The 23,499-nt window shown below is 43.8% G+C and overlaps 1 protein-coding gene across 1 annotated transcript in view; it reads right to left on the bottom strand.

Annotated features, from left to right (window-relative positions):
- ARID5A (AT-rich interaction domain 5A) overlaps positions 1-21,246 on the bottom strand; it is a 45,408-nt gene extending 24,162 nt beyond the window's left edge. Inside the window, exon 1 of the mRNA XM_060683299.2 lies at positions 21,072-21,246. Within this exon, the coding sequence (XP_060539282.2) occupies positions 21,072-21,075 (4 nt within the window). The 5' untranslated portion in view covers positions 21,076-21,246. The remainder of the gene's footprint in view (positions 1-21,071) is intronic.
- Between the last annotated feature and the right edge of the window lie 2,253 nt (positions 21,247-23,499).

Raw genomic sequence — 23,499 nt, 5'->3', positions numbered from 1 at the left:
ACACAGAGATGGTCCCAATTGGGGGGCAACGGCAGGGTGTGGCCAACGAAGTCCATATGGGGGCCCCCAGTGGTCCAATGAAAGCTCCATCTATTTTGTGTGTCTCTGTGTGCGTGGGTTGCTGATAAAGGTTTGAAAATTTCAAGCCGTTTCAAAGGCTGAATATTTGGATTTTTAATGGGAGGGAGGGAGGGAGGAAGAAAAGAGAGAGAAAGAAAGAGAGAGAGAGAGAGAGAGAGAAAGGAGAAAGAAAGGAGAAAGAAAAAGAAGGAAGGAAGGAGAAAGAAGAGAGAGAGAGAAGGAAGGAAGGAAGGAGAGAGAGAGGGAAAGAAAGAAAGGAGAAAGAAAAAGAAGGAAGGAAGGAGAAAGAAAGAAAGGAGAAAGAAAGGAGAAAGAAAAAGAAGGAAGGAAGGAGAAAGAAGAAAGGAAAAGAGAGAGAGAAAGAAGGAAGGAAGGAAGAAGGAAGAAGGAAGAAGGAAGAAGAAAGAAAGAAAGAAGAAGAAAAGAAAGAAAGGAGAAAGAAAGAAAGAAAAGAAAGAAAAAGAAGGAAGGAAGGAGAAAGAAGAAAGAGAGAGAAAGAAAGAGGAGAAAAAGAGAAAGAGAAAAAAGGGAGGGAGAGAGGAGGAAGGAGGGAGGGACAGGGAGATCCTCAGCATCTAAGATATTTAAACAAACTTGGCAACTACGTTGTGTAGACATCTACTCCCAAAATACCCCCGTCAGCCAGCTTTTAAGATGCGTGGACTTGAACTCCCAGAATTCCCCAGCCAGCCATGGGAGTTGAAGTCCACACGTCTTAAAGTTGCCAAGGTTGAGACATCTGGTTCAGAAGACCAGGGCATCTCCTCCTGCTCTTATACTCTTGCCAGCTGTCCCATCTGAAAGTCCCCGTTGTCAACTGTCAAGTCCTTAAACCTGGCCCGATCTGACCACGTGCCAACGATCAACACTCAGTTTCGACCTGTCGCTTATCTCATAACCAAACCGCCTTTTTAGCGAAACCAGATTGTCGCCACTCATCAACTACCGAACCTCAAAATACTTAATGGATATTCAGGGGGAGGGAACCATCTGCGGAATATTAGCATGATTTTTATAAATGCAGCGTTTTTATAAATAACCTCACGACGCGAGAGCCAAAGAGCGCTTGAGTCCCCACGCACACTGGCAGTTTCAGCATCACGGATGACCCTGTTTTATTTAACCATGATCTGTTAAATAAATCAGGGCAGATTGTCTCACTAACACGCTAAGGCGCAAAATCCCAGGAGTGGAGTGGGAATGGGGATTTTGCAATATCCTTCTCCCAGGAGTGGGGAGGGAATGTGGATTTTGCAGTATTCTTCCCCCAGGAGTGGGAAGGGAATGGGGATTTTGCAATATCCTTCCCACCCAAGAGTGGGGAGGGAATGGAGATTTTGCAATATCCTTCCCCCCCCAGGAGTGGGGAGGGAATGGAGATTTTGCAATATCCTTCCCCCAGGAGTGGAGTGGGAATGGGGATTTTGCAATATCCTTCCCCCTTGAGTGGGGAGGGAATGGGGATTTTGCAGTATCCTTCCCCTGGAGTAGGGTGGGAATGGAGATTTTGCAATATCCTTCCCCCCCCCCGGAGTGGGGAGGGAATGGAGATTTTGCAGTATCCTTCCCCCAGGAGTGGGGAGGGAATGGAGATTTTGCAGTATCCTTCCCCGCTACGCCCACCGAGCCACGCCCACCAAGCCACACCACGCCCACCAAGCCACGCCCACAGAACCGGTAGTAAAAAAAATTTGAATTTCACCACTAGAGAAGACCAGGTATGAACTGCTGAAGAAGGATAAAGAGACTATTTTTGTAAACAAGAATGAGTCACCCTGTGGCTACGAGAAAAATAAACTACCTAATCCACAGAGCGAATACAAGCGGAAGCGTACGAAACGGTTGCAAGCTTTTGAATTTCCAAGAACTCTTAATCACGCAGGTTGACTAGAAAAAAAAAAAGAAAGAAAAGAAAAGAAAAAAACAACACACAAGAAAAGGGAAACGAGATGACTCACTTTCGGCTTAAAACAGTTGTTGCTCAGCTGCATTAATTGGAAGCTTGTGGGCTCCCAGAATCCCCCAGCCACAGGAAGGAGAATTCTGGGAGATGAAGTCCACAGAGTATATTTGGGGTTGAGAAATTAGAAGGAAAACTAATGAGCTGTAAGTCCTACTCACAGAGGTCTCCAAACTAGGGAACTTTTAAAGACTTGCGGACTTCAGCTCCATGCTGGTTGGGGGATTCTGGGAGTTGAAATCTTTCAATCGACAAGCTCAGCATCTTAGCCACTGAGCCACCGCGTTCCTTTCAAATAAAATAATAAAATACCGGTAAATAAAATAATAAATAAATAAAATAATTAAAATAAAATAAATAAAATATAAAATATAAAATATAAAATTAAAATAAAATATAAAATAAAAAGATAGATAATAAAATACACGGCACTAGGGATTCGAACCGCTGAACTGCCGACCTTTCAATCGACAAGGTCAGCATCTTAGCCCCTGAGCCACTGCGTTCCTTCCTTCTTTTCACTAGACATACCCAATTCCTGCAACTATTCTTCATATGTTTTAGCCTCCAGCCCACTAATCATCTTTGTTGCTCTTTTCTGCACTCTTTCCAAAGTCTCAACATCTTTATATGTGTGTGTGTGTGTGTGTGTGTGTGTGTGTGTGTGTGTGTGTGTGTTTTCTGAGGTTTTCGCGGGTATTTGTATGTAGGTCTTTGGTTATTCGGGTTTTAAATCCCTCCAATCCATACATGAAGCAAACTGACACCCACCATGAAGATGTGGTACGACCACGAACGCGAAGCCAAACAACAGCAATGCAGCTCACCAGCTCAAATCCCCCTGCAACTCAGACTAACACGAGCAAGCACAACCAAGCCCCCACCTAAACAGAACACACCCCAGCCAATCAGAGCACAGCCAAACCCCCAACCAATCAGAACACACCTCCACCCAATTAGAACACAGCCAAGCTCTCACCCAATCAGTTCACACCCCCACTAGCAGTTAAAAGGAAGAAACGGCTGCGATCTCACATTGCTCCTAGAAGCACGAAGCCGAAAACACCAGCCTGAAGATGACGAATGAGACTTTGTCGAAACGTCGCCAAGACACTTCCAATTTTACGCGGGAGAAAACCCGAATAACCAAAGACCTACACACACACACACACACACACACACACACACACACACATATATATATTGTGGTGACCAAAACTGGAGGCAGAGTTGAAGTCCGCTGCTCTTAAGAGTTGCCAAGGTTGGAGGCTCCTGTTCTACAACCATCAGCATGTAGGCTGCTGGCTGAAGAGTCTAGATGCCAATAAAGACTCTTCCACTAACATGCCATGCCCCGGATAAAAGATGTTAAAATCAGAAAGGGAGGAGGAAACCTGCATAGCCAAATGGGCTCCACACCCCACCATTTCCCTCCCTCTGCCCCCCACATTTCTTGCAACTTTTGTTCCTCCTTCCTCCAGCCCATCTTCGGTTCACAAAGGACACCCACTACCACTTTCAAAGCACGGCGGAGTAACCAACATTGGGGGGCAGATTAGTAGTGGGGCAGAAGAGACTTTCATCTTGGCAGGTTGTCAACCTCTAATCCTGCATGGGTCACTAGGAACTGGAGCGAGGGGTGGGGGTGGCAACATTAAAGGTTGGGGAGAGCAGGGAGGGGCGTGACAGCTGGTCCTTCTCATCTCGGCTGCAGAATTCACTGTGGGCCAAGCAGCTCATTAGCCTTGCTTGCCCATCTTTTCTCCGGATTGCACATCAGGGAAACTGAGGAACAAGTGAGTCATGGCAGCAGAGAAATTCCTCTCTCTACCAGCAGCTCCTTTGAAGGATCGGGGATTAGGAGGTGTTCAAAAGGGCAGGTTGCACAGCAGGATTGGTTTGTAAGCTTACCAACCTGCATGCAGGTTGTCTCATCCTAAGGGGAACACCTGAACGCGGAGAAGTCAGAAAGAAGCCCCCAGACCCACTCCGGAGTTCTTTTTCAGGCCTCCCCCGGTGAAGGAATATGGAGGGTGGGAGGGGGAGAGGATGTCAAAGCCTTAAGTGGAGTAGGAAGACAACTCCATCTGACTCAGGGTATTCAGATCTCTCCTGCCAACGGAAACAATTAGTAAGAAAATTCCAGATTTATTGTTTCTGCATTGCAAAAAATATTGCAATTCGCCCATCTTGCAAAGCCTTTTCCCTCTGCAAACAATTCTGTTTCCTGCAACGGGCTTTCAAAATTAATCAACGAAAGGTGGTTATATTAACGAAGAGATGCTAAGGAAAGGGGCAGCCGGGGTGCCTTAAGTCCAGTGCAAGAAAAAGTTGCACGCGCCCTTGGAATTGGACTTCCTTCTGAACTTCCATAGATTTAACCTCCTCCTGTCCTACAGTCATGCTGGCTGAACCCCACCATCGGCACCAGGTCTCCCCCTCTGTTAGCAGTGCCATGTAGTCCAGACAAGAAACAAAACCATAAGTACTAGCTCTGTTTTACCCAAGTTCTTTGTAAGCTTGTACTAACAGCATCTTGCAAGGCTGACAGTATTTGTTAGAACTGTAAACTACGCAGAATCAATGGCTGAGATGGGTGGTCACAGAATTGGAGGGAGGGAGGGATAAATGGGAGAGGGAGATGATAGATAGATAGATAGATAGATAGATAGATAGATAGATAGATAGATAGATAGATAGATAGATAATGTAGATAGATGATAGATAGATAGATAGATAGATAGATAGATAGATAGATAGATAATGTAGATAGATGATAGATAGATAGATAGATAGATAGATAGATAGATAGATAGATAGATGGATAGATAGATGATAGATGATAAATTGATGGATGATAGATAGATAGATAGATAGATAGATAGATAGATAGATAGATAGATAGATAGATAGATAGAGATGGATGGATGGATAGATGATAAATTGATGGATGATAGATAGAAGATAGATAGATAGATAGATAGATAGATAGATAGATAGATAGATATAGATGGATGGATGGATGGATGGATGGATGGATGGATGGATGGATGGATAGATGATAAATTGATGGATGATAGATAGATAGATAGATAGATAGATAGATAGATAGATGATAGATAGATAGATAGATAGATAGATAGATAGATAGATATAGATGGATGGATGGATGGATAGATGATAAATTGATGGATGATAGATAGATAGATAGATAGATAGATAGATAGATAGATAGATAGATAGATAGATAGGCAGTCCAGTCTCTTCTTGAAAGCCTCCAGTGATGAGGCTCCCACAACTTCCGAAGGCAACTTCTGTTCCATGGGTTGATTGCTGGTCTCACTGTCAGGAAATTACCGATTTACCTCAGTGCATATCCATGCCAGCTAGGGAATTCTGGGAGTTGAAGTCCGTACACCTTCAAGTGGCCGAGGTTGCAAAACACAAGATTTATATTTAACCAATTCATTAGAAGACGAGGTCAATCGACTGTGCCTTTTTCCCAAAGCAGTCACTCTTCCAATGTAAACGTTATTTGAATTCTCGGGCCTGGGTGTGGACACCCCTTCCGCGTTCCTGCGGCTTTGGGTTATATATTTACACACGGCAGAAATCAATCAAGCCCATGCTTGCAGCCAGGGGAATATTCCTAAATGAAAACTCTTTGAGTGACCCACAACTGCCGCCACCACCACCCCGAACGCTGCCAAAAGCAGGGCAGGGAGGCAACATGACAAAGAGAGTTGGGGGGCCTGTTTTCCAAAAGCAAGCCATGGTGGAATTTTTATTCTCGTCCCTTATCCAGTGGTGGGATTCAGCCGGTTCGCACCACTTCGGGAGAACCGGTTGTTAACTTTCTGAGCAGTTTGGCGAGCTGGTTGTTGGAGGAAATCATTAGAGAAGAGAACCGGTTGTTAAATTACTTGAATCCCACCACTGGACACAGATGATTAGATAGATAGATAGATAGATAGATAGATAGATAGATAGATAGATAGATAGATACAGAGACAGAGAGAGAGAGGGAGGGAGAGAGAGAGAGATGATAGAGAGCAATAGAGAGAGATAGAGAGAGAGAGAGAGAGAGAGAGAGAGAGAGAGAGAGAGAGAGAGAGAGAGATAGATAGATAGCTGTCTTCTTTTTTGTTTGGGGATTTAGAGGATTCTGAGCTGTGATCTTAGCCAGGATTTTAAACATTTTAACTAACAAACTTATAATGACGCAGGAAAACACCCGAGATTTTAACTTTTTACATAGATAGAGAGAGAGAGAGAGAGAGAGAGATAGATAGATAGATAGATAGATAGATAGATAGAGATAGAGATAGATAGATAGATGGAGAGAGAGAGAGAGATAGCGGTAGATAGCGATAGAGATAGATAGATGAGAGAGAGAGAGATGGAGAGAGAAATAGATAGAGATAGATAGCGACAGATAAGAGATAAATAGAGAGAGAGAGAGAGAGGGAGAGAGAGAGAGAGAGAGATACATAGATAGATATCAACCCCCCTCTCCATCCCACCTCTTTCTAAGGCTGTGAAGGAGCATTTCATTGTGTTTTGAACAATGTTAAACCTTCTTTACCAGCGCTCTCCTGATCGGTTTGTTTGTTTTTTTCACGTCTTCAAACCATGAAAAACCATTTTTCATGTTTTTTGCAGTCTCAAACCAACTGCAAACTCTGCCAGGGGTTTTCAGTTTAAGAGGGGGGGTTGCACGTAGAAGGGGAGGGATTCATCCCCCCGAAATTGAGGTTTAGACGAGGTTCTTCCACAGTGGCCAACCCTGCTTTAAGAAGTTTGGGTGCCTGACGCCGGTGATGACAACTTGAGTTGCACGTAAGAAGAGTAAGAACAAGCGACTGAAAGGCGCCCGAACATAACCACCAGACGTTAATTGTTGCTGAAAAGAGGGGGGGGAAAACAGGGGGGGATCAGAGGTATAGCCGTATCAGGAGATAGGCGGACTGACGAAAACAAATGAGGGGAAAAGGACAAAAGATTTGGGATTTGCAAACTGGAGTTGACATTCTTTGGGGTGGGGGGAAAGGTCAGCTATAATACCAGTGTTGATTGGAGCGTTCAGAATCCAGTGAAAGGGATTTACAAATACTTGGAAGTTGGAAGAGGAGGAGGAAGAGGAGAAGGAAGAGGAGGAGGAGAAGGAGGAGGAGGGAGGAGGAGGAAGAGGAGGAGGAAGAGGAGGGAGGAGGAAGAGGAGAAGGAGGAAGAGGAGGAGGAGAAGGAGAAGGAGGAGAAGAAGGAGGAGGAGGAAGGAGGAGAAGGAGGAGGAGGAGGGAGGAGGAGGAAGAGGAGGAGGAAAAGGAGGGAGGAGGAAGAGGAGGAAGAGGAGGAGGAGAAGGAGAAGGAGGGAGGAGGAGGAAGAGGAGGAGGAGGAGGAAAAGGAGGGAGGAGGAAGAGGAGAAGGAGGAGAAGGAGGAGGAGAAGGAGGAAGGAGGAGGAGGAGAAGGAGGAGGAGGAGGAGGAGAAAAAGGAGGAAGGAGGAGAAGGAGGGAGGAGGAAGAGGAGGAAGAGGAGGAGGAGAAGAAGAAGGAGAAGGAGAAGAGGAAAAGGAGGAGGAAGAAGGAGGAGGAAAAGGAGGGAGAAGGAGGAGGAGGAGAATAGCAACAACAACAGCAACAACAGCAACACCCTTTGCCCATGAGCAACCGGACTGGCGCAGCAATGGGCCGACTGGCACTTGTTTAACTCGGCGTGTCTGCTGCTTCTCAAAATATTCACATTCCTCGAAGAAAATGAAGCTTAGTCACCAAGGGCTGACCTGCGGCTCCTTAATGAAGTCCCCCGAGGCCTGACAAAGAGCCCCCCCCCACCCACCCCGGTTCCAACCGCTCCATGAAGAGCAGAGGGCAAAATGATTCCGTTCGAATCCTGGGCATTTGGTTCCCTGGCACTCTCTCCACAAACAGGAAGCCGAGCGCAAAATTGTTTCTGGCTATTTCTGCCCCCACATCCACTTCCAGCTCATGTTTGCTAAAAGCGTTTGCATGTCACTCTCTCTCCCCCCTGAAGGCTCAGGGAGCGTATCCAAAACACTCCCGTACTGTACAAAGGGAAGGCGGGAGGGGAGTTGGAGAGAGAGAGAGAGGGAAGGAGAGAGAAAAGGAGAGAGAGAAGGAAGGAAGGAAGGAAGGAAGGAAGGGGTGAGAGGGAGAAGGAGAGAAAGAGGAGAGAGAGAAAGAAAGAAAGAAAGAAAGAAAGAAAGAAAGAAAGAGAAGGAAGGAAGGAAGAAAAGAAGAGAGAGAGGCTTGGAGGGAGAGAGAAAGAAAGAGAGAAAGAAAGAAAGAAAGAAAGAAAGAAAGAAAGAAAGAAAGAAAGAAAGAAAGAAAGAAAGGAGAAGGAGGGAGAGACAGACAGAGAGAGAGAGGAAAGGGAGGGAGGAAGGGAGGGAGGGAAGGAAGGAAGGAAGGGGTGAGAAGGAGAAGGAGAGAGAGAAGGAGAGACAGAGAAAGAAAGAAAGAAAGAAAGAAAAAGAAAGAAAGAGAAGGAAGGAAGGAAGAAAAGAAGAGAGGGGCTGGGAGGGAGGGAAGGAGAGAAGGAGAGAGAAAGAAAGAAAGAGAGAGAAGGAGGGGAGACAGAGAAAAGGAGAGAGAGAAAAGGAGAGAGAGAGAGAAAGAAGGAAGGAAGGGGTGAGAGGAAGAAAGAGAGAGAAAAGGAGAGAGAGAGAGAGAGAAAGAAACAAAAAGAAGGAAGAAAGAAAGAAAAGAAGAGAGGGGCTGGGAGGGAGAGAAGGAGAGAGAGAAAGAAAGAAAGAGAAAGAGAAGAGAGGGAGGGAGAGAGACATAGAGAGAGAGAGAGGAAGGAAGGAAGGAAGGAAGGAAGGAAAGAAGGAAGGAAGGAAAGGGGACGGGAGGGAGGGAGAGAAGGAGAGAGAAAGAAAGAAAGAGAGAGAGAGGGAGACCTTTCCAGTTGAATGAGAAGGATGAGATCATGGTTTAGAGCAACTAAAGGAAGAGGTTTTGAGAGGATTACTGGACATGATGACAAGCTGTTCAGGGAAACAAAAGACACCCAGGGAGGAGAGAGAAGGGGGGGTGGGGGGGGGGTTAGGCTGGAACCACCTCAGCCCCTTTCAGGAGGCTTCCGGCAAGAGAAGGACTGCAGGTCCTCTCCCCTTCCCCAGAGACCCCCCCCTCCCCCAAGGGAGGAAGAGAGGAGGAAAAGGGGACAGTGGAAGAGACCTAGAAAGGCGGCATAGAGGCATAAAGACTTCTTCTATTTGGTGGCTGCCGGAACTACACTCCCTATCATCCCCAGCCAAGTCGGCTGCCAGCTTGACCCCTCGCCGAGGGGGGAAAGGATGGGTCTTGCCTTGAGGTCTGGGGATGATGGGAAATGTGGCACCTGGAAAGCTCCCCGCCCCGCTGGGAAAGCTTTGATTGACTCTTAGGAACCTTCCTTCCTTCCTTCCTTCCGTTCTCTCTCTCTCTCACTCACACTTTCTTTTTTCTTTCTTTTCCTTCCTTTCTCTCTCTCTCTCTCTCTCTCTCTCTCACTCTCTGCCCCCACTGGGAAAGCTTTGATTGACTCTTAGGAACCTACCTACCTACCTATCTACCTCCCTTTCTCTCTCTCTCTCAGTCACTTTTTCTTTTCTCTTTCTTTTCCTTCTTTCCTTCCTTCCTTTCTTTCTCTCTCACTCTTTTTTCTTTCTTTTCCTTCCTTCCTTCCTTTCTCTCTCTCTCACACACTTTCTTTTTTCTTTCTTTTCCTTCTTACCTTCCTTTCTTTCTCTCTCTCTCTTTTTCTTTTTTCTTTCTTTTCCTTTTCCTTCCTTCCTCTCTCTCTCTCATTCACTTTTCTTTCTTTTCCTTCTTTCCTTCCTTCCTTTCTCTCTCTCACACTCTTTTTCTTTTTTCATTTCCTTCTTTCCTTCCTTCCTTCCTTTCTCTCTCTCTCTCACACTCACTTTTTCTTTTTTCTTTCTTTTCCTTCCTTTATTTCTCTCTCACTCACACTCACTTTTTCTTTCTTATCTTTCTTCCTTTTCTCTCTCTCTCTCACTCACTTCTTTCTTTTTTCTTTCTTTTCCTTCTTACTTTCCTTCTTCTTTCTTTCTTCTTTCTCTCTCTTTTTCTTTTTTCTTTCTTTTCCTTTTCCTTCCTTCCTCTCTCTCTCTCATTCACTTTTCTTTCTTTTCCTTCTTTCCTTCCTTCCTTTCTCTCACACTCTTTTTCTTGTTTTCTTTTCCTTCTTTCCTTCCTTCCTTCCTTTCTCTCTCTCACTCTTCTTTTTTCTTTCTTTTCCTTCCTTTATTTCTCTCTCACTCACACTCCCTTTTTCTTTCTTATCTTCCTTCCTTTTCTCTCTCTCTCTCTCTTCTTTCTTTTTTCTTTCTTTTCCTTCCTTTCTCTCTCTCTCTCACTCTTTTTTCTTTCTTTTCCTTCCTACCTTCCTTCCTTCCTCCCTGCCTGCCTCCATCCCTCCCTTCTCTATAATTTGAAATAAAGAGTCCTGTGCAGACAGACATTTGCCATATTTCATCCTTGTCAGGAGTGGAGACACCTGTTTTTTGTAAAGGATTGTCTTTCTTGCTTTTAATCCCCTCCTCTTGTAAAACAGCTGCTTGGAGACTCTGTGGCAGTTTTGGGGATATATTTCCCCCCCCCCTTTCTCTCTTTCCTTGTTGACTTCAACAAAAGCAACCGTTTTTCTACACACAGTTGTGATAGTGTGAGGCACGGAGAGTAGGACGTGTGCCTTCTCCTAATTGTACAACCCTGGGGAGGGGGTGAAAATGTGCTACTCTCAGTCCAATTTCGATCCTGGTTTGGGGGAGATGAAAGCAACGAGGAAAGCACAGTTCATTTAGTGTCCATTCAAAGTTACGACGGCACTTGGAAAAAAAGTGACCTACGACCGCTCTTCCCATTGCAGCATTCCCATAATCCTGGGATCAAAATTCGGACGCTTGGCCCGAACAGGTTCATACTTATGACCGCTCATAATCACGTCCCAAGGTCACGTGATTTCTTTTTGCGACCTTCCGGCAAGCAAAGTCAATGCGGAAGCCAGATTTGCTTAACAACCGTGTTACCGACAACTTAACAGCTGCGGCAAGAAAGGTCGTAAGTCGAGGACCGCCTGTGTAAAAGGGGAGGGGGGGCGGGTGCCCTTGACGTCACTCTCAATCCCTCTTTAGAGTGACACAACTAAAACTCGGAGAGAGAAGATTCTAATTCAACTGTCACCCAATGTGTAGATTTGTACCGGAAGTTCTTACGACCACAACCGAGCCCAAAATTTAGGTTGCTAAGTGAGACATTTGTTAAGCGAGTTTCGCCCCTATTTTACAACCTTTCTCGCCACGGTTGTTAGTCGTTGCAGTTTGTTAAGTTACTAACCCGGTTGTTAAGTGAATCTAGCTTCTCCTGTGGATTTTTAGCTTGTCCAAAGTTTGCAAAAACGGATCAGGATATTGCAATGGCCGTAAATATGAACCAATGGCTGAGCGTGTGGATTTTGATCATGTGACCAGAAGGATGCCGCCAATGGTCATAACTCTCACTTTTGTTGGTACCGTTGTAACTTTGAACGGTCACTAAGTGGAACTGTTGTAAGTGGAGGACGGCCTGTATTTAGAAAATCGCAATGTTTCCTCGACTTGTGGAACTCAGTGCCCGCAAGAAACAGCAGTCCAGAGGGGTTTTTCTAGCAGGGGTCTCCAAACTTATTATTATTATTATTATTAATGATCTGGAACGAGCTCCCCCCGGAGATACGGAGGATCCCGGATCTTCGCACCTTCCATCGCACGCTTAAAACGTTTTTATTTCATCAAGCTGGACTGGCCTAAATCTTCTCCTTTTTTAAATTTAAATTTTAAACATAAATTTTAATCTGTTTAATTATGGGGTATTTTAAAATTCAGCCTAAATTATTTAATTCATTTTAATTTATTTTAAATTTTTGTATTTCTGTGTTTTATCTTCTGGCTGTTCACCGCCCTGAGTCCTTCGGGAGAAGGGCGGTATAGAAATTTAAATAAATAAATAAATAAATAAATAAATAAATAAATAAATAAATAAATAAAATAAAATAATAATAATAATAATAATAATAATAATAATAATAATAATAATAATAATATAATAATAATAATAATAATAATAATAATAATAATAATAATAATAGTAGTAGTAGTAGTAGTAGTAGTAGTAGTAGTTTTATTTCTATACCGCCCTTCTCTCGAAGGAGTCAGGGTGGTGTACAGCCTATTAAAATTTAAAGCCTATTAAAATTGATTCAATTTAAGACTTGTGGACTTCAACTCCCAGAATTCCTCGGCTGAGGAATTCTGGGAATTGAAGTCCACAAGTCTTAAAAGTTGCCAAATTTGGAGAGCTCTGGATTAGACCAAAGGGAATTTTTTTTGATATTGAGAGGCGGCCTATTTTTGAAAAGCAAAATTCCGGGGATGACTTAAGCAAGAAAGTCAACCGTTCCCTAGTTTTTATGAGCTTCTCAATTCATTCCCCGGATTCATTTGTCATCCGACCCTCCGAGGCAGGCCTGAGATCTGACAATTCGGCAACGTCAGAACTGTATCTTTAAAAAACAAAACAGAAAAAGAACTTTCAAAACCAGTCTGAAAAGGAAAAAAAAAAAAAAAAAGGAGAATTTTTTTTAAAAAAAAACTATCGGGGAATTGAAATGGGGAAATAAAATTGTCAGTGCCAGTAAGTTAAACAAACAAAAACACACAGACACACACACACTTAAAGAGAAATACCGTACCACAGATCAGTTTCAAAACCTGGGGCTGAATCACCCAAATCAGATGTGGCATAACGCCAGTGAAGTCATGCTTCTCAAAAGCGGAGGAAGGAGGAAGAGGAGGAGAAGGAGGAAGAAGAAGAAGAAGAGGCCAAGCCCTTCTCGAGAATATCAATTTCCCTGCCTCATCCTTTTTAACAGGGCCGACTGGCTTCCGATAAGACAAACCGAGATGGAGGCGGGAAAATTAGGGACGCTAATCCCGGTTTCGCGTCTGGAAAAGCGAGGAGAGACACCGGAGAGAGGGGAGGAGCGTGCGCATCCCAAGGAAATCTGGGATCACAATTTTGGGTTTCTGCGTGGTTTGGAAAACGAGAGGATCCCGTCAGCCGAGCTGGTCTCGGGAGGGATTTTCCAGGATGAGTTGAGAGCAGGACAAGAGACGGGTGGAAAGCTCACCACAGGGAGATCCAACCTAGAACATTTCCTAACAGGGAGAACAATTAATCGATAGGACAAGCTTGGAATTGTGAGTGGGCTCCATTTCTGGAGATAAGGTTGGATAAGCCTTGGATAAGATTGGGCAGGGAGTTGGACTAGAAGACTTCCAAAGTCTCTTCCAGCTCTAGGATTCTAGGACTCCTCAACCCAGTGGTGAAATCCAATTTTTTTTACTACCGGTTTTGTGGGTGTGGCTTGGTGGGCGTGGCAGGGGAAGGATACTGCAAAATCTCCATTCCCACCCTACTCTGGGGCCAGCCAGAGGTGGTATTTTGCCAGTTCTCCGGACTACTCAAAATTTCCGCTACCGGTTCTCCAAACTGCTCAAAAATTTCCGCTACCGGTTCTCTAGAACCTGTCAGAACCTGCTGCCTCAACCTCTCCAGCCACTGACCTCATCCCATTTGAGAGCCGTGGGACAGATCCTACGGCTGAGCCACGAATGTCTATGAAATCTCTCGTGTTATTGTCATGGTCTGGGCAATTTTCTGGGCCAAATTATTTAACTGTATTTTTTTTAAAAAAAATTGATTTATATGCCGCCTTTCTACAGAGACTCAGGGCGGCTTACAATGTGTTAAGCAATAGCCTTCATCCTTTTGTATATTTATACAAAGTCAGCTTATTGCCCCCACAAACTGGGTCCTCAATTTACCTACCTTAGAAAGGATGGAAGGCTGAGTCAACCTTGAGCCTGGAGAGATTCGAACCTGCAGTAATTGCAGGCAGCTGAATGTTAATAACAGGCTATTAGTCTGCTGCGCCACCAGGCTCTCTAATTTTAATGGTTTTTTTAACATTTGTATTATATGTATTTTATCTTTTGGCTGTTCACTGCACTGAGTCCTTCGGGAGTAGGGCGGTATACAAATTCAATAAATAATAATAATAATAATAATAATAATAATAATAATAATAATAATAATAATAATAATAATAATAATAATAATAATAATAATAATAGTCTCAGCTGCCCATAGATCTCCTCTTAAGGGATGCCAGCTCCACCACAGCAAGATAAGACCACAGCAAGAAAAGATATCCCATGTGCCATTTTCCCACAGGAAACGAGAGAGAGAGAGATGGGAGAACGTGGTTACGAGAAGAAAACTTGGTTTCAAGAGAATGTTGCCTTTTCCAAAAAAAAAAGGCTACAGGTAGCCCTCGAGTGGCATTTGTTTAGTGACCGTTCGAAGTTTACAACAACGCTGAAAAAGAATGACATAATCTGTGGGGGGTTTTTCATATGACCGTTGCAACATTCCCGTGGCCACACGATCAAATTTGGGGGGGCTTGGCAACGGACAAGTATTTATGACGGGTTGCCGTGATCCCGGGATCCCATTTATTTATTTATTTATTTAATAATTATTCATATTTCCATGCCGCCCACTCTCCGAGGACTCTGGGCGACTTACACCAAAGACAGTATACTAAATAGCGTATTGCCCCCTAACAATCTGGGTCCTCATTTTACCCACCTCGGAAGGATGGAAGGCTGAGTCAACCTTGAGCCTGGTGAGATTTGATCCGCTGATCTGCTGAAATCTAGCAGTCAGCTGAAGTAGCTGCAGTACTGCACTCTAACCACTGCGCCACCTCGGCCCATGACCCCTTTTTGCGACCCCCGGACAAGCAAAGTCGACGGGGAAACCCAGATTCATCTTAACCACCTTGTTGCTAACTTACAATGCAGTGATACACTTTACAACAGTGGCGAGAAAGGTCGTAAAACGGGGGGGGGAGGAATTCACTCAACCCCTGTCCTGCTTAGCCATGAAAATTTAGGGGCGCAGTGCGGTCATCAGTTGAGAACTTCCTGTGCAGTAATGCTCAGGTGTGCCAAGGGCTCTCTCAAGACAGAGTTGTAACTGAATATAATCTTCCAAGGTTAAGAGATAAGAGACTAAATGGCCTTTACACCCATCCCGCTTCGAGGAAATTAGTCAAGCAACCAAAATCACAGCTCTTTACAAAGTTTCCTCTAAGTTCCCACCAACTTTGGAAAGTTCAAAGGGACAGCCAAAACGCAGTCTCCGGGAGAAATATTTGGGTTAAAAACCCTGAACAAGTAGACATAAGGAACACACACGCACAGTCCACATACAAAACTTGATGACTAGATCAATCCATTATTTTAGGGTCAACCCAATATAATCCACCTTAAAGGTAAAAGTTCCCCTCGCACATCTGTGCTAGTCGTTCCTGACTCTAGGGGGCGGTGCTTATTTCCGTTTCAAAACCAGCGCTGTCCGAAGACGTCTCCGTGGTCGTGTGGCCGGCATGACTCAAAGCCAAAGGCGCACGGAATGCTGTTCCCTTCCCACCAAAGGTGGTCCCTATTTTTCTGCTTGCATTTTTTACCTGCTTTCGAACTGCTAGGTTGGCAGAAGCTGGGACAAGTCACGGGAGCTCACCCCGTTACGCGGCACTAGGGATTCGAACCGCTGAACTGCCGACCTTTCGATCGACAAGCTCGGCGTCTTAGCCCCTGAGCCACCACGTCCCTTGCATAATCTGGAAGAGCCTTGGTGGCGCAGCGGACTAAAGCGCTGTTAAGTAGCACCTAGCTGCCAGCTGCCTGCAATTACTGCGAGTTCAAATCTTACCAAGCTCAAGGTTGACTCAGCCTTCCATCCTTCCAAGGTAGGTAAATTGAGGACCCGGATTGTGGGGGCAATAAACTGACTTTGTATAAAAAAAGAACACCTCTTAGGGGGGGCCCAAAAGCCCTACTAAGCAGGTATATACAAAAGTATGAAGGCTATTGCTTAACGCATTGTAAGCCGCCCTGAGTCTCCGGAGAAGGGCGGCATATAAACCGAACCAATAAATAAATAAATAAATAAATAAATAAATAAATAAATAAATAAACAAACAAACAAACAAACAAACAAACAAAACAAACAAATAAATAAATAAATAATCTGCAAAGTGTAAGATCTTCCAAGGATAAATCGCCAAAAAAAATAAAATAAAAAATGAATCCTTTGCATGTTACACAGACAAAACCACGAGATTGCTAACTGTCCATGTGGAGAGTATTGTGTGAACTGGTGGTTAGCCACCAAGAGTTAAGTGTTTCTGGGTCGCAGCCACTTTGGAAAACGTAACACTCGACACGTGACGATTTTTGGCCTTGCATCGAGTTCTTTGAAAACCCGTTACCAACTTGTAACGTTTAACTAATAAGCAAAAGGAAATGGGGGGGGGAAATGAACTAAACCACAAAGAATCGTCAGTATAGCTTCAGTTTCATTAGCTCGGTTTAATTTTAACCCGTCAGGTTTGAGGTGTTCCCATTTTGGAGAACGGGCTCTCCCCCCCCCACGAAGCCCCCCCCACGACTCCAAAACCAAGGACGCCAAAATCCTGCACACAACCCCCCCCCACATACACACACACCTACAGACTGGGTTTAAAAAATCTAGCCCTCTTTTGCATAAACCCAGAAAAAGGGGGGGCTCATTTCATAAACCTTGGTGAGCAAGAGCCTTGGTGGCGCAGCAGACTAAAGTGCTGTTAAGTAGCACCAGCTGCCTGCAATTACTGCGAGTTCGAATCTCGCCAGGCTCAAGGTTGACTCAGCCTTCCATCCTTGCGAGGTAGGTAAATTGAGGACCCGGATTGTGGGGGCAATAAGCTGACTTTGTATAAATATACAAAAGAACACCACTTGGGGGGGGCCCAAAAGCCCTACGAAGCAGGTATATACAAAAGTATGAAGGCTATTGCTTAAAAGCATTGTAAGCCACCCTGAGTCTCCGGAGAAGGGCGGCATATAAATCGAACCAATAAATAAATAAATAAATAAATAAATAAATAAATAAATAAATAAATAAATAAATAAATAAATAAATAAATAAATTATAAAATAATAAAATAAAATAAAATAAAATAAAATAAAATAAAATAAAATAAAATAAATAAACTGCACTTACATTTATTTATTTTTTTTACAGAATCCAACAGAGCTGGAAGGGACTTTGGAGGTCTTCTAGTCCAACCCGCTTCTCGAGCGGGGGTGGGGCAGGTGGGGTGAATTCTGCTGTACAAATCCAGCCAGTAGACTGTCTGGCGAATGAAGTACGAACCGTGGTAATTTTATTCAATTACCTCTGCGGGCTCCAGCTTCCATGTGAAACTGGAACACCAAAAGGCCCCTTCTGGCATTTGAGAATTCCCTGGCAGGCAGTTTGCTATTCTGTCTTTGCCAGAAATGACAGTAGGGATTGTGTTTCACAGCGACCCACTCACCGCCCCCCCCCCCACCATTCCTCTCTCCCCTCTGTCTCTCCTCCAAGTTGTATCCCCGGAGCAAAGCAAGGAGAGGAGACAGAACATGCCACAAAAGTGCATGAAATGAACTTTTCAGGGTGGATGGGATTTTGTTTAAAAAAAGTTTCTGGGGGTGGGGGGGAAGCGGCTGGGGGCAGAAAGAGGGGAAAGGGGGAAGGAGGGGTGTTTTTTTTTTAAAAAAAATGTATTTAATAAGGACAATCAATCTGCAAAACATATTCTGGTCGGAAGAGGAAGCGAAGTCATTTGCATTTTCCAAAGAATGCAGCCCCAGCTTTACTTTCAGGAAGTGACAGCACCAAAAAGGAACTCATCACACGAGTTTCATTCAAAAAAGTTTTCTCTCTCCTTCTCTCTGTCTCTCCTTCTCCCTCTCACCTCTTCCTTCCTTCCTTCTCTCGCTCTCTCCTTTTCTCTGTCTCTCCCCCCTCTCTCCCTTCCTCTCCCCCTCCTTCTTCTTTCTCTCTCTCTCTTTCTTTCTCTCTCTCTCCTTCTCTCCCTCCCTCCCTCCCAGCCCCTCTCTTCTTTTCTTCCTTCCTTCCTTCCTTCCTTCTTTTTCTTTCTTTCTTTCTCTGTCTCTCCTTCTCTGTCTCTCCTTCTCCCTCACTTCTTCCTTCTTTCTTTCCTTCCTTCCTTCCTTCCCTCTCTCTCTCCTTCTCTCTCTCTCCTTCTCCCTCTTACCTCTTCCTTCCTTCCTTCTCTCTCTCTCCTTTTCTCTCTCTCCTTTTCTCTCTCCCCCCTCTCCCTCCCTCTCCCCCTCCTTCTCTCTCTCTCTCTCCTTCTCCTTCTCACCTCTTCCTTCCTTCCTTCTCTCTCTCTCCTTCTCTCTCTCTCCTTTTCTCTGTCTCTCCCCCCTCTCCCTCCCTCTCCCCCTCCTTCTCTCTCTCTCTCTCTCTCCTTCTCCCTCTCACCTCTTCCTTCCTTCTCTCTCTCTCTCTCTCTCTCTCCTTCTCCCTCTCACCTCTTCCTTCCTTCTCTCTCTCTCTTTTTCTCTCTCTCCTTTTCTCTGTCTCTCCCCCCTCTCTCCCTCCCTCTCCCCTTCTCTCTCTCTCTCTCTCTCTCTCTCTCTCTCTCTCTTTTAACTCTTCCTTTGCAAAGCGGGCTACCTGGATTCACACACACTCACACACAGAGACGACCCTGCTGGGAACCTGTTGATTGGGAGTGAGTCTTTTGTGTGTTGTGCGTTGTGTGTCAATGCACATCGCACACCACCAATTAGCTGAGAACAGGCGAGCGATGAAAACAGAAGCCGCAACAGGAAGCCGGGTTTGCAACAAAATAGCAGCGATGTGGCTTTGAAATGAAATTGACTAACTGGCCAAGTCGGCGATGAAGAGGAAGATAAGAAAGAAAAAAGAAGAAAAAAAAGCCGTCTGCAATTACCAGGAAAACCTCGCAAACCAAAAAAATGGGGCTGTTTTTTTCTTTTTTCGTGCAGCAGCAAAAGCCCGAAGAAGAAGAAGAAGAAGAAGGAAAAAAAAGTCAGAGCTGCCCTCCCTTTTCAGGCTACCGAGCTGGCACGGGGCGAAAAAAAGGCTCGCATCACGTGAATGAAGTTGACATACACGATGTTCCGAATACCAAGTGTGGGAAGGAGGAGGGGGGGAGGAGGAGGAGGAGGAGGAGGGTTTGTTGTGTTGTAATCGTCAAGGCAGAGAGAGTTTTCGAGCAAGTTGGCCGCTTCGCAAAACACACACAACGCACCATCCTTCAGCGCGCCTGGGGGCGGGGGGGAGAAAAGAGAAAAGAAAAGAAAGGAGAAGAGAAGAGAAAGGAAAAAGGAAAGGAAAAAGAAAAAGAAAAAGAGGAGAGGAGAGGAGAGGAGAGGAGAGGAGAGGAGAGGAGAGGAGAGGAGAAGAGAAGAGAAGAGAAGAGAAGAGAAGAGAAGAGAAGAGAAGAGAAGAGGAAAGGAAAGGAAAGGAAAGGAAAGGAAAGGAAAGGAAAGGAAAGGAAAGGAAAGGGGAAAGGAAAATAAGGAAAGGAAAAGGAAAGGAAAAGAGAAAAAAGAAAAGAGGAGAGGAGAGGAAAGGAGAGGAGAGGAGAAAGGAAAAAGAAAAGGAAAAAGGAAAAAGGAAAAGAAAGGAAAGGAAAAAGGAAAGGAAACTAAGGAAAGGAAAAGGAAAAAGAAAAAGAGACGAGGAAAGGAAAGAGGAAAGGAAAGGAAAAGAGAAAAAAGAAAAGGAAAGAGGAGAGGAGAAGAGAAAGGAAAAAGGAAAGGAAAAAGGAAAGGAAAAAGGAAAAGGAAAGGAAAAGAGAAAAGGAAAGAAAAGAAGGAAGGAAGGAAAGGAAAGGAAAGGAAAGGAAAGGAAAGGAAAGGAAAGGAAAGGAAAGGAAAGGAAAGGAAAGGAAAGGAAAAGGCCTCTTTGTTTGTTTGTTTTTCCACCTGCTCGGAAATGAAAAACTTGGTGTGTTTTACAACTTAGTAGCAGCTCGTTCTTGCCCGTAATTATAGCTCAATCAGTTGCAGAGAGAGAGAGAGAGAGAAAGTGGATTAGGGGTCAGAGGAAGGAAGGAAGGAAGGAAGGAAGGAGAGGAGAGGAGAAAGATTCCAATTTTCTTTCACAGCTTCTTCCACCCTTCTTCGCCACGCGATTTTCTCGAGAACACAACTGAAAATACACCTCCTTCTAAAAATAAACTCCAAAATATACACACTCACACACACTCACACGCACGCTCCCGTCTCTCGCTCTTCAGGGAAGCGAGGAGGAGGAGGAGGAGGAAGGGGGGGGGTGGAAAAAAAAAATCAGATCGACCCAAAATCCGGAGGATTTTTGTGTGTTTTGTGTTTTTTTTTCTCCCCCCCCCCCCAGCAGGTCAAAAGAGAGTCGGCGGCTGATTTCCATAGAAAGCTGGTGTTGTTATTGCATGTTTGACAAGCCTCGCAAAGGGCCCTTGACTCATCCAGCTGTTCGCGTCAGAAGATGACTTACTAAGAGTGATAAATAGCTGGGGGAGGGGGGGGAAAGGGGGGGGGTGCATGCCGCAACTTTTAACAAATCCGGACATTTTCTCCTTTTTTTTTTTCTCTCCTTTTTTCTTTTCTTTCTTTTCTTTTTCATGTTCTCCCACCATCAGGAACTTTGCAACAAGGTGACAAAAAAACAACCCAACCCAACCCAACAGCCCCCTCCCTCTCTTTCCTCCCCCACCCACCCAAAAAAAAAACAAAAAAAAACTTCGGACCAAACTTTTACCCAACTTGCAACAATGAAGAAAGGGAGGGGGGAGGGAAAGAAATCCAGAGCCAAATTTCTTTCTGCTCCCAGTCAAAAACTTTGTTTTGGGGTTTTTTTTTTCCCCCCCCCGCCCCGATTCTTTCCCTTCTCCCCCCAACCCACCCCCGGGACAAGCGAAACTAACCAAACTAAAAGCGTACAAAACTCACAAAGTTTCTAGTCCTCAAGGCGCCCCCATGGGAGACACCCCCACCCCCCACAATTTCCAAAGCTGGGTGGGTCCCTCGCTTTTTTTTTTTTTTTTTGCTCACCCATCGCCCGGAGCGCAAATCCTGCCCGGCTCGGGACCAGCGGTTCCCATGTGATGCTGAGCCCGCAAGGCTACTGAGCCGCAGACTCGCTCGCTCCGCTACCCTCTCTCGGCCGGGCGCCCGCTTCTGCCATCTGATTGGCCGCCTCCCGGCCGACGGGCCCCGGCCATTGGGCGACGGCGACGTCGCTCGGGCGGAAGGTTGGCGCCTCCCTCTCCGCTGATGGATTCTGGGAAGTGTGGTTCTGGGAAAGCGGTTTGCAGCTTGAGAAGCAAAACAAGCAAAGAGGGAGAGGAAATCACACACACACACACACACACATGCACACACACACCAACCTTAAAGAAAAATTAAATGAGGACCCGGATTGTTGAGAGCAATGTGCTGACTCTGCAAATCTCTTAAAAACGGGGCTGTAGAGCACTGTGATATAAGTCTTAAGTGCTGAGCGGTATATAAGTCTAAGTGATGAGAGGTGTATAAGACTAAGTGTTAAGCAGTATATAAATAAGTGCTGAGCAGTATATAAGACAAAGTTAAGCAGTAGATAAGTAAGTGCTAAGCAGTATATAAGACTAAGTGCTAAGCGGTATATAAGTAAGTGCTGAGCAGTATATAAGTTAAGTGCTAAGCGGTATATAAGTAATTGCTAAGTGGTATATAAGTTAAGTGCTAAGTGGTATATAAGTTAAGTGCTAAGTGGTATATAAGTAAGTACTAAGCAGTATATAAGTGCTAAGCAGTATATAAGTCTAAGTGTTAAGCAGTATATAAGTAAGTGCTAAGCGGTATATAAGTTAAGTGCTAAGCGGTATATAAGTAAATACTAAGCAATATATAAGTAAGTGCTAAGCAGCATATAAATCTAAGTGTTAAGCAGTATATAAGTAAGTGCTAAGCAGTATATAAGTAATTGCTAAGTGGTATATAAGTTAAGTGCTAAGTGGTATATAAGTAAGTACTAAGCAGTATATAAGTAAGTGCTAAGCAGTATATAAGTAAGTGTTAAGCAGTATATAAGTAAGTGCTAAGCAGTATATAAGTTAAGTGCTAAGCGGTATATAAGTAAGTACTAAGCAGTATATAAGTAAGTGCTAAGCAGTATATAAGTCTAAGTGTTAAGCAGTATATAAGTAAGTGTTAAGCAGTATATAAGTCTAAGTGTTAAGCAGTATATAAGTAAGTGCTAAGCGGTATATAAGTAAGTACTAAGCAGTATATAAGTAAGTGCTAAGCAGTATATAAGTCTAAGTGTTAAGCAGTATATAAGTAAGTGCTAAGCGGTATATAAGTTAAGTGCTAAGCGGTATATAAGTAAGTGCTAAGCAGTATATAAGTAAGTGCTAAGCAGTATATAAGTCTAAGTGTTAAGCAGTATATAAGTAAGTGCTGAGCAGTATATAAGACAAAGTGTTAAACAGTATATAAGTGCTAAGCAGTATATAAGTAAGTGTTAAGCAGTATATAAGTAAGTGCTAAGCGGTAAATAAATAATAAATAAATAATAAATAAAACGGGGGCACTTCACAACTGTCTCGCTTAAGAAGAGAAATGTTGGATTCAGTTGTGTGGCCATAAGGCGAGGACTACCAGTAATTAGGGACTCCAGCAGCATTTCAGCTATTCAAACAAAGAGGAGGGTTTATTTTATTTTATTATCTATCTTTTTATTTTATTTTATATTTTATTTTAATTTTATATTTTATTCTATTTATTTTATTTATTTTATTATTTATTTTAATTTAATTATTTTATTTATTATCTTATTTACCAGTATTTATTATTTTATTTGAAAGGAACGTGGTGGCTCAGTGGCTAAAGACGCTGAGCTTGTCGATCGAAAGGTCGGCAGTTCAGCGGTTCGAATCCCTGGTGCCGCGTAACGGGGTGAGCTCCCGTCCCTTGTCCCAGCTTCTGCCAACCTAGCAGTTCGAAAGCACGTAAAAAAAAAATGCAAGTAGAAAAATAGGGACCACCTTTGGTGGGAAGGGACAGCGTTCCATGCGCCTTTGGCGTTGAGTCATGCCGGCCACACGACCACGGAGACGTCTTCGGACAGCGCTGGCTCTTCGGCTTTGAAACGGAGATGAGCACCGCCCCCTAGAGTTGGGAACGACTAGTACATATGTACAAGGGGAACTAGCACATATGTGCGAGAGGAACCTTTTTTACCTTTTTTATATTTTATTTTATTTTATTATTTTATTTTATTTTTATTTTATTTGTTTTATTTTATTATTTTATTTTATTTTTATTTTATTTTATCTTATTTATTATTTTATTTATTTATTTATTTATTTATTTATTTATTTATTTTATTATTTTATTTATTTTATTTATTTTATTTATTTATTTTATTGTTTTGTTTTGTTTTGTTTTGTTTTGTTTTGTTTTGTTTTATTTTATTTTATTTTATTTTATTTTATTT

This window comes from Pantherophis guttatus, chromosome 9 (genome assembly GCF_059756535.1).
Source record: "Pantherophis guttatus breed Tessera chromosome 9, ASM5975653v1, whole genome shotgun sequence".
Taxonomy (NCBI): Eukaryota; Metazoa; Chordata; class Lepidosauria; order Squamata; family Colubridae; genus Pantherophis; species Pantherophis guttatus.
Note: the sequence above shows the minus strand (reverse complement) of the source record. Positions and strands in the feature narration are given on the sequence as shown.